The sequence below is a fragment of the Lycium barbarum genome, chromosome 6 (genome assembly GCF_019175385.1).
Source record: "Lycium barbarum isolate Lr01 chromosome 6, ASM1917538v2, whole genome shotgun sequence".
Taxonomy (NCBI): domain Eukaryota; kingdom Viridiplantae; phylum Streptophyta; class Magnoliopsida; order Solanales; family Solanaceae; genus Lycium; species Lycium barbarum.
Window position 1 is genome coordinate 2,432,976 of NC_083342.1, and position 12,003 is coordinate 2,444,978.

The 12,003-nt window shown below is 33.1% G+C and overlaps 1 protein-coding gene across 1 annotated transcript; it reads right to left on the reverse strand.

Moving 5' to 3' along the window:
* Nucleotides 1-6,682: 6,682 nt before the first annotated feature.
* Nucleotides 6,683-11,603, reverse strand: LOC132600447 (heavy metal-associated isoprenylated plant protein 3-like). Its single transcript, XM_060313622.1, has 5 exons — nt 11,453-11,603; nt 10,538-10,697; nt 9,418-9,683; nt 7,866-7,953; nt 6,683-7,504 (listed from the first exon to the last, which is right to left on the reverse strand). Exons 1-5 carry the CDS (start codon nt 11,459-11,461, stop codon nt 6,996-6,998), a joined length of 1,032 nt encoding a protein of 343 aa, XP_060169605.1. The 5' UTR covers nt 11,462-11,603; the 3' UTR covers nt 6,683-6,995.
* Between the last annotated feature and the right edge of the window lie 400 nt (nt 11,604-12,003).

The following is a 12,003-nucleotide window of genomic DNA, read 5'->3' on the forward strand; positions in this document are numbered from 1 at the left end:
ATACTTATGTAGAAGTTTTTGTTATTTAAGGGGTTGCAATTATAAATCATCCGGGAAACGGTTCACGACGGTGTATGTAATCAAGTATTGTTTGCAATTCTTCATGAGGTTTGGATATCTAGTAAGTTATACTTGTATCTTATAATAAAAACAGTTTCCATCACAGGTAAAGTGATTTGAGCCTTTTTGCTTATTATTGTTGGTTTAATATTTTTAATTCACTTCTAATGTTACATGCTATGTTTATATATGCGTATATCGTGATTAATTTGGTACTTGTTTTTAGAATGATCCCAGAAGTGACATTCATACTTCACAAGTCTAAAGTATCACTAAATTTATTTATATTTATGGATCACGATCATTGGAAGTGATGATTCATATATAGGCCTCCATATTGTGATTTATATTGAAAATATGTTAGAGAAAAATCTCTACATTATATGCATATCTCGATTTGCTCCTGAACTAGCAATATCTTAAAAGAAATTTTAAGCTATCACAATTTGATATGCTTAAGGCCTGCTCGTTCAGATGATTGTGTTCCATTTTTGAAGAATGAGAACTTTTGATATAAGCTATAAATATAGATCCATTCCCTGAAGTGAATGCGATAATATGTAGTAAAACCTATAAATATAAAACGTGCATTTGATTGTGAAAATATCATGATCCATCTCCAGAAGAGATAATTATTTATTTACAAGTATCATGACACTAGCAATGTCCAAATAATATCTGATTATGATAAATAAATTGAAGTCTCTTGAAGATGTTATATATGATAATACCATTCATCGTAGATCGTAATTGGTACGATCGGAATACTGTAGTAGACCTGAAGTTTACTATAATAAAAAATGGTTATCATATTGAGACTACAAATGATCGGAATATTAAATATCTTCAAGTTACTATGGGTAAGAAATACACAAGGGAAATGTTACCCGAGCATGATGAGATCACATATCACGATAAACCAGAAGTTTATTGATATACAATTTCATGCAATACTAAACCAGAAGTTTATTAAAAGAAATAGCACTCGTCATAGTAAACTTGAAGTTTACTGGTACAGATAATTTTATCAGTTGACAAGACCATTTTGATCGTCCTGATTTAAATCTGATGTGCTAATTGAGTATTAAAAACATATTGAAGAACTAGAAGATTCTTTAAGAATTTGTTTGTGTTGCTAGTTCTCATGATAAGTTGATTACACCAGCTAATGTTGGGACTGAATCCCCAAAATTCTGAAAAATATAAAAGGTGAATGTGGGCCCCTTCACCTGTAATGTAATGTCTTAAATAGATGCATCTATGAGACGGTCTCATGTATGTTTATTGTCAACTGGCAGTTTGACATTTACGAAGTTGCTTGCTCAAAATGATTGAGTTGGAAGCACAATTTTCAGAATATGTAATCAAGACAATCATCTTGATAATGCTGGTTTATATCTAAGTTGGTTTGGCATTAGATGCCTCCATAATACAGTCAAACCATTGCTTATGAGAACAGAGTTTCAGATGTTGGTCTGAGATATGATATATTGCATACAACAACACTTGTGGGCTTCAGATCAATAAATTTTGATAAATTCTCCCCTCATATTTGGTTCAGGGTCAGGAACTAGATATTTTCATCTTTTAGCATTTGATGTGCGGTACATGATTAATGGATATACCATGATGCACACAAATGAATTTTTCCAAAGACAATGGGGACATATGTCACTAAAATAAATGGGAGAGAATAAGCAGCTAAGAAATATGTTGTGAATTATCATCAGTATGATCCTCAGATAATTCAAGTCAAATGCTGGAAGCATTTGCTGACCCAACTATTTCATATTTCATCTGCAAAATGCTCCTAATGTCCCTGAAGGACAGAGTCTACAACATGCATGGAGCATGGTAGACCAATCGGTTCCAAATATAATAATCCTTGAAAAAAGGGAGGAGCAAATGATCATAATAAGGAGGCAAAGTGCTCTTGAAGAGCCGACGACATAACACTTCATGAAACCTTATGCGAGGTTCAGGTACCTGAAAATAATGAAGTGATGAGATTTCAGTAAGTTATGTCGAATTGCGAACCGATACAACATGATATCTTGTCGACAATATTTTGATACAATATAGCGCAATATTGTAAAAGATTGTGAGAATCTAAATTCTACGTCTATTAAAGCATGCTGACTTAGAAATTATTATCAAGTGAAATGACGCATCTTGGTAAGCATAAAGCTTATTTGACCTGCTGTCCAGACACCAGAAGATGTCATATCATTTAAATAGAAATAAATGTTTTCACATCCTATATGAATTACTTGACAAAATTTATATGAAAATTTCTGAAGGATTCAAAATGCCTGAAGCATATACAAATTCTTGGGAAACTTGTTTATAAATCCTTAAATGGATTAAATGAATCAAGGCTGATGTACTGAAATCGCGTTAATGAATATTTATTGACGAAGGGTACCAATAAGATCATGTTTACCCTTGTCTCTATATGATAATTAGAACCTTTCATATTATTATGCAAGTTGATGACTTGAATATTATTGGAGCTCTTGAAGAGTTTCCAAAAGCACTTGATTATATCTGCTGAAATGAGAAAATTGAAATGGTCCTGAAGTACCATATATTTGTGCAGTTGATGCATTTATATATCTTGCTATAACTACAGGCATGATATAATTTACTCCAACATGGAGTTATTGAAATAGATCAACTGCACATTGCAAATGAAATCCCTGATATGAATGTATTTGTCCTAACCAATACTGTCAAGTGTTTTGGACATACAGGGTATTCATCTGATCGACATAAGAATTCAATCCAGATGCTTTATCTATTTTCATGAAGGATTATTGTCATGACAGTCAAATCATAGAAAGACAACAAGAGATTATGAAGAAAGTCATGATGTACTTGTCCTAATTGCAACAATATTATACGGCGATGATGCAACTCTATCTGAGAAAGGAAGATGCAGATCATCAACCAGTTCGTCAAATGATCATTTGACAGATCTGATAAAAACTCTGTCAATCTCAAGATATGATAAGTTGGTATACAAGATTTGTTACATCATCGTCAAGAATTATGTGATGCTTTAATCAGGGGGAGAAAATACGCACTGTACTCTTTTTCCCTTGACCAAGGTTTTGTTCCATTTGGGTTTTCCTGGCAAGGTTTTTAATGAGGCAGCTCTCAAAGCGTATTATTAGATATGTGTACTCTTTTTCCTTCATTAGGACTTTTTCCCACGGGGTTTTTTCCTAATAAGGTTTTAACGAGGCACGCCATCTATTAATGGTTTGAAGCAATCCGGGCGCATGTGGTATAACTGCCTTAGTGAATATTTGTTAAAGGAAGGCTATACAAATGATGCAATTTGCCCATGTGTTTTTATAAAGAAAGTAAGATCGGAGTTTGTTGTACTTGTTGTATATGTTGACGACATAAACCTTATTGGAACTCCTGGAGAGTTCAAAAAGGCAATTGATTATTTAAAGAAGGAATCTGAGATGAAAGATCTTGGAAAGACAAAATTATGCCTTGGTTTGCAAATTGAACATTTGACAAATGACATTTTTGTCCATCAATCTGCCTATACAGAGAAAGTGTTGAAACGATTTTATATGGATGAAGCACATCCATTAAGTACTCTGATGGTTGTTCGATCACTTGATGCGAATAAAGATCCGTTCCGACCTCAAGAAAAGAATGAGGAAATTCTTGGTCCAGAAGTACCATATCTTAGTGCAATTGGTGCACTAATGTATCTAGGCAATACCACAAGGCCTGACATAGCATTTTCAGTTAATGTGTTAGCGAGACATAGTTGTGCTCCTACAAAGAGACACTGGAACGGAATTAAACACATATTGAGGTATCTAAAGAGAACTATCGATTTGGGCTTATTTTATTCTAGCAATTGCAGTCCCGATCTTGTTGGTTATGCCGATGCAGGGTATTTATCTGACCCACACAAAGCTAAATCTCAAACATGATATGTATTTATTTGTGGGGGCGCTGCCATATCTTGGCGATCTACAAAGAAGTCTATTGTGGCTACCTCATCAAATCATGCTGAGATAATAACTATTCATGAAGCGAGCCATGAAGTTGTGTGGCTAAGGTCAATGATACATCTCATTCGAGAAAAGTGTGGTTTGAAATGTGATAAAATACCTACAATCTTATATGAAGATAATGCAACATGCATTGCCCAATTGAAAGGAGGATTCATAAAAGGAGATAGGACAAAGCACATTTCACCAAAGTTGTTCTTCACACACGAGCTCCAAAAGAATAGTGATATCAACGTGCAACAGATTCGTTCAAGTGATAATATGGCTGATTTGTTCACCAAGTCTCTACCAACCGCAACTTTCGAGAAGATAGTGCACAAGATTGGATTGCGAAGACTCAAATATTTGGACTGAAGTTCTCATCAGGGGGAGTTAATACATGTTGTACTCTTTTTTCCATACAAGGTTTCGTCCCACTGGGTTTTTCTTGTAAGGTTTTTTATGAGGCAACCAAAATGTATATTATTAGAAATATGTACTCTTTTTCTTTCACTAGAATTTTTCCCACTGGGTGTTTTTCTAGTAAGGTTTTAACGAGGCATATTATCTATCAATGGACATCCAAGGGGGAGTGTTATAAAATATATATATATATATATATATATAGTCTAGGTTTTCCACATGTCCTAAATAAGAGTAGGTACATGTACATTTGGTGGCATGTATGAAATGAAGAAAATGAAGCAACACAAGTTTGATTTTAACTCTTGGTGTTGTCATTGATGACTTTATCAAGAGATTTACCATCTCTATAAATAGATGGTTAAGTTCTCAATTTGTTAAGAGATATCAACAAAAAGTGAAATACAATCTCTCTCTCCTTTCTACAAAGTTATTAGTTTGCTTCTCTTGTTTATTTCTAATTATATAGTTTTATAACACATTCATTTTTATGCTCTAAAAAATAATGCGGAAGCTGTTAATAGACCTATGTCTTTGTCATTATAAGCAGTGATTACAATAGGAGAGATCATTTTACCACAGAAAAAAAGAAGGAAAGAATGAAAAGAGAACTCACCCTTATATTTGGGGTCATGAAAGTTTATAGGAACTCATAAATTAATACTTCATCCGTCCATTTTTACATGTTCTCTATATTAAAAATAGATTGTTAGTTTTATTTGTTTAGTTTCAAAAATTAAAAGATAATATACCATTCCATACTTGTTTTATCCTTATTACTCCCTCCGTTTAATTTATGCGAACTTATTTCCTTATTAGTCCGTGCTAAAAAGAATGCCCTCTTTCTATATTTGAAAACAATTTAACCTTATGCAATGATTTATAGTCACACAAAATATATGTGACTAATTTAACACCAAAAGTTTAAATTCTTTTTTTTTTTCTTAAACTCCATGCCCAGTTAAATGGGTTCGCATAAATTAAAACAGAGTGTGTATTAATTATTGGGTTGAAACCTTCAATTAATTGTTAGTGACTACATAACTTTTTAAGTATCTTTGATTGATTTTAATCATTAAATGACTTAGTAATAATTAATTGTGATATAGTAAAATTGTCATTCTATTTATGAGTCTTTAAGGAGTGTCTGAATCAATACATGACAAGTAAAAATGAAGGGACGGAGTATATAAGAGAAGTGGGTGCCATATAGTGATATAGCCCTATATAAGACTCTTCATTATTGCACTTTTTTTGCGCCGTAGACATTGGGGCAAAAACCCATGCTTGATTTTCTCAATTTGGTTTGCATCTCCATCAAAGAATCCCCTTAAATAGCCATTTATGTTTACTTATCACTCTCTAAAATAATGTGGCAGCCGTTTATAGACCTATACCCTGTCATTATGAGCATTAAGCAGTGATTACAATATGAGCATTTTTTAAACCACAAAAAGGAATGAATAAAAAGTGGATTCACCGGTTTCTTTGAGGTTATATAATTAAGTTATAGGAACTCAGGAATGAGTTTAATTTTAAGACGGATAAATGAAGAATAATCTGTTTGGCCAGGCATTTGGAAGTCAAAATTATTATTTGAGAAAATTGAGGTACTTACTAAAACTTTCATATTGATTTTTTGAAAGTAAACCTTTAATAAAAAAATATTAAAAAGTAAGTATTTTTAACTAGTAGCAAAAGGAATTTTTCAAAAGCTAAGAAAATTTATTTTCCCAAATACACTTTGGTAACTTGACCAAGCATTGCTAGTCTCCCAAATTACTTTTTAAATATGTAAGTTTCGAAATAAACAAATTTCATAAGCTTAGTCAAAAAAGCAATCTATAAGTAGCCTTTTGGAGTATCAAATAAATCCACCACTTTAACTTTTGTCATCTCCCTTCTGTGGAATAATTGAATCACATCCTAAAATCTCATTAACCCTACACGAATCATCTTTAAACGAATCATACAAGAATATTCTGAGTAAACCATGAGTGCCTTACTTTTCCGATTGTATTATTAATCATAGTCATAAAGTATTTGGAGTGCTAGTTTGATCAGTTTGCCTTTTTACCAATGAAATGAAACAGATAACATTACTAGCAGACATTGCTCGTCCTAATTTAGTACCCCACAAAAAAGAGTTTACCAACTTCAAATGCAAGACAAATGGCTTCAACTGAACCTTAGAGAGTCATTCACTAAATTAACATACAAAATCTGAAACAACAAAAGAAATTCTACGAGTTCAGAACTAAGCCACAACTAGCAGTGGAAAGGCCTCTTAAAAGCTACTAACAATCATTATCTAATTTTAGAACATTTGACCCATATTTAGAACCTAATTACATACATATTAGAATTAATACTACTAGAGCAATAGTTATCACCATCCCCTCTCTTTATCTACAAGTTTCAGCTTTAATTTCTCTAATACTATCTTAATCTTCCAGCAAAAAGAGTCCTGATTATTTTCCATTCTCATCATCACATAACACTGCAAGCATTTGGATTCTCATCACTAAAGAGCTGAGGGGCATGAACTGATACCGGGTACGGGTTTTGAAACTGGTCACCCGGATAAACCGGTCCAACAGGCCCAACCGGCACGTACATATTCGGGTATGGATACCCGAATTGGACTTGTTGCTGCATCATCTGCATCCCATTACCTACATCACCACGCATTATCATCTCTCCACCACCAAACCCGCCATCGCCTACTACCTCATCCTTCACCTTCCCTTTCCCTTCGCCACCTCCTTCCCCGCCCTTTCCCTTTCCTTTTCCTTTGCCTCCACCGCCACCTTTTCCGGTTTCACCACCACCATCACCACCGCCTTTCTCTTTCTTATCCCCGCCTTCCTTCTTTTGTGGCACAATTTCAACTTCCTTCTTCAAATGCTTCTTCAATGTCTCAGCCAACTCCTTCATGTCAACTGACCCTGTCACAGTGACCAAATCCTTTTGCCTGTCTATTTTCATCTCCTTGTACCCTGCACAATCAACCACCAGACATCAATTTTCCATTATTTAATTTACAAAATATATTTATACTCCCTCTGTCCCATTTATATGACATATTTCGAATTTTGAGTCAAACAAGAAATTTTGACCGCGATTTTTTTTTTTTTCCCTTCCATTTTAGGAGGATTTATAGTGTTTCCACACTTCCCCTCCAGTGTGACTCGAACCCAAGACCTACCGGTCGTGGGTGGAGGTGCTTAACCACTGAGCCATCCCTCACTTGTCTGACCGCGATTTATTTGTTAAACTATGTCATATATATTGTGACACGGAGTACTAAAAAAACTTGTAGCAAAATATAGTAAGGATTTTAGATAGTTCAAATCTAACCTTTGAATTTGGTAACAACTTTTTGGATCTTCTGGATACATCCTTGACAATGAAGATGCACCTTCAGGACAGCCGTAGTGACCGGAGGCTGTAGAACAAATTGCGAAATTAAAAATGTCGTAAGCACGAATTAAATGAATAATAAACCACAGAATATTCAGTAATAATTGACTCACTTATCAGTTTGACTAATTGTTAACAAACTGTGAAATTAATCGGAAATAAAAAATGGATAAATTTAATAATATATACAATCAAGCATAGAATATTACATCCACGAAGCCATATTTTTAATTTACATCCGCATAGCCAACATTTTTTTCAACAGTGTTTATACACACGATATACAACATTATACACTTACTGTAGACAATATATATACCTTGTATAAAAGGGCCATTTCGGGTAAATATTTTCTCCAAATTGACATAAAGTGTTATTTTCCCAATTAAAAATCCTTAAGTACGAATTACATTAAATGAATAATAAACCTTAGAATATTCAGTAATTAATCACTTGTCAGTATGACTAATCATGCGCTAGTAACTGATAAACGTGAGAGGCACGTAATAATTTGAAAATTGAAATTTAGATATTTTTAATTTTAAATGATGAATAGTATAGTGATGTGAAATGGGGGGAACAGTTAACTGACTGGCAATAAAATGCGCTAATACAGGAAGAAACCGCTAACATACGCATGTGACAATTTGGTGCACATGATTTGTAGCCGCTTATTCCGGAGACAAATGAATCAGAAAAATGAATATACTGGGAATTGAAAAGTAGACCAATTTGAAGATTGAATGAGACACTAGAAAACGCTAAAATGCGCCAGGTGCGTAAATAGGACAAAAGAGAATCAGAATAACAATGGAAGTATGAAACAGAAATGAAAACGACGAGTAAAAGGACGCAATAACAGAGTAGTGCTGCATAGAAAGAACAGTTAGTCAGTACTTCCTTTTGTCCCAATTTATGTAAAACACAATTGAAATTTGGAGATTCAAATCTCTAAAAATTCGGATAGAGAAGGTTTAAGTTTTTTGAATTATAATTTTTTATAGTATGTGTTTAAAAACCTCTCTCCGACCCAAAATAAGTGCAAAGAAATAGTTGGCACGTGTAGCATCAAAGAAATAATCCTCTTTCACATGCTCAAATCTAAAAAAAAAAAATTTAATAAATAGTGGTAGTTTAGTGAATTCCGCATTATATTTATTAATTTCTTAATGAGTGTAATTTTTACTAGGATGACACTTGACACTTATTTTGAGAAGGAGGTAGCAGTTTAATTCACAATATTTAACAACTTAAAACGTATTTAAAAGACATGAAGAAATTTTGGTCAAAGAAAAATTTGGGCGACTCTTGAAATTCCAAGATAAATTCTGATAGAGAAAGTAGATTGTGGCTTATTTTTGTTATTTTGCAGCACTTTTTTTTTTTTTTTAAAATCTTTAACCAAACACTACAACAACAAAAAAATTTAAAAGCACCTAAAACAAGCTCAATTCAACAGGCTCTTATAGTCAGTAAAATTTTACAGTACCTCTTTCTCTTTAGTCTTTTTGTCTTCTCCTTTGTTTTCCTTTTTTGAATCATTTTCCTTGTTGTTCTGTTTCTTCTTCTCTTCTCCTCCTCCACCACCACCGCCGCCACCGTCTTTTCCCTTGCCGTCCTTTTTCGGTATCGGCGAGACAAGTTCAACATGCTTGTGTGTTTTCTGTTCAACTTTCTCCCTTAACATCACTGGATCAACTTTTCCAATTACTGTCAACTTCTTCGAATCCGCATCACACGTAACTTTCTCCACACCTTTTAAAATTTAAGAAAACAAATACACAATTAAGTAAAAATATGCAATCAACAACACAAGTGAAGCAGAAACACAACAATTATGAAAACATTAAGCAGTAACATACAAACAATTCTGAGTGCACTAAACTCCAGCTATGTGGAGGATTCGGAGAAGGGTCGGACCACAAAGGTCTATTGTAAGCAGCCTTACCTTGCATTTCTGTAAAAGATTATTTTTCACGGCTCGAACCTGTGACCTCAAAATCAATTTCTCAGAAATTGAAAAGCCTTGTACGCAGCCTTACCTTGCATTTCTGCAAGAGGCTGTTTCCACGGCTTCGAGCCTTGTACGCAGTCTTACTTTGCATTTCTACAAAAGGCTGTTTTCACTGCTTGAACCCATAACCTCCGGATCACATAGAGGTAATTTTACCAGTTACGCCACGACACCCCTTCTAACAGTATACGATCAATTTCTCAGAAATTGAAAAGCACAAACGAATATAACTTTCTCCACACCTTTTTTTTGAGTGTCAAAACACAAAATACACAAATAAGTAAAAAATATAGTGAGAGAAAAACAAATCAACATCAATTCTGAGAAATTGAAAAAGCAAAAGTGCAGTAATTAATTACTCACAACTGTCAATTTTTCTTTCAATTAAAGCAAAAATACAGAAACCATTGAAACAGAGCACTAACAAAAAAGAAGAGCAACAACAATAACAAACCACAAATGTGTAATTAATTTATTGATAATCCGACAGAATACGCCATTAAAGTATACATTCATAACTTTAAAGAACAATAACAAACACAATTATTAATCATTGTTTTTTGATAATCAAACGGAATATGCCAATATAATATACCTTCAAAACTTCGAATTGCTTTAACAACTTTAGTAACACAGCCTTCACAATGAAAATCAGATTTCAAAACAATTAAGTTGCCATTTCCTCCTTCCTTTTTCTGCACTACTTCTCCACTCTTCTTCTTCTCTCCTCCTTCATTATTCTTCTTACTCTTCTTCTACAAATAGCCAAAAAAAAAAAAAAAAAAACCGCAAATGTTAACAAAATTAGCTATAGATTTTGAAAATTTATCTTCAAATATCTGTTTGGCAAATGAAATTTGATTAGATTTTGAAGATTTATCTTCAAATATATGCTTGGCCATGAAATTTGCCAGATTTTGAAGATTTGGCCATGAAATTTGATCAGATTCTAAACATTTATCTTCAAATTATTTTCAATGAACCAGTTTTCGGAAGAATTTTTTTTTTTTTTTTTTTTTTGCAAATAAAAATGGATATACAAACACAACTTCAAATATACAACTTTTAAAGCTATCTGTTTGGCCATGAAATTTTATCAGATTTTGAGAATTTATCTTCGAAATATTTTCAAGTTCTAAGAAAACTAACTCAGACTAGAGTAGTTTATAAGAGATATTTCACTTCCAATCAGAAAACTTCAAATTTTTTCCAGATAAAATGCATGACCAAACAAACCTTTAAAAACTCAAATTTTCACTTCAAAATTTATGAAAAAGTCACTAGAAAATAAAATACTGTACAAAATAACTAACAAAAACGTTACTAGAAATGAAATTTGGGAATACAGTGGTAGTGAATTCAATTTTTTCCAAGTAAAATGCAAAAACTCAAATTTTCAAATTTCAACTTCAAAATCTATGGCTAAAAGTGACTGAAAAACAAAACACTGTAGAAAATAACTAACAAAAAAGCCATTAGAAAAAACAATTTTTTTTTTTTTTTTTGTTACCTCGCCCATTTTGTGATGATATTTTGAGAACACTCTAGAAACTATAAGGAATGAAATTTGGTTAAAACTGAAAGAGGGAGTGTGAATTTATATAGTGGTTATAGGGCAGTTGTGACTCTTATGTGTATGTGCGAGAGAAGTGGAGAGTGGACCGTGTGGTACAGTGAGCTGTCATGGGAATGTGTGTGAGATGTCATGATGTTGTAAGCATACATGCATGTTATGTTTATCATCATGATACTACTTTTTGCATGGACGAGAAAATTCAACAGATTAATTGTGGCTTAATGCATTTGCGGCATTGATTTGTCCTTTTTTATTTTTTTTACACCTTAATTAAGTATTGTTCCTATTGAATTCCTGAATGTCTATCAAATTCTTTAAATTTAATTTTAGTCAGAGGCAAAAATTAAATTGGGGAAATAAAGATAAAGTAATATTTTAGACATGTAGTAAGCTATTCTTTAGGTCCATGGATTGTCGGTTTCTGTTAGTTCTGTTCTTCCACTGTCAGCTTAATTAAGAGATGCTCCTTTTTTCCCTCGCAATTG

Bases quoted from the DNA above. Each gene is read 5' to 3' on its own strand.
- LOC132600447 (XM_060313622.1), bottom strand. The intron at 9,684-10,537 runs GTATATTATATT...AAATTTTAAAAG, and splicing joins AGCAATTCGAAGTTTTGAAG to GTGTGGAGAAAGTTACGTGT. The intron at 7,954-9,417 runs GTACTGTAAAAT...TTTGTTCTACAG, and splicing joins AAAAGACTAAAGAGAAAGAG to CCTCCGGTCACTACGGCTGT.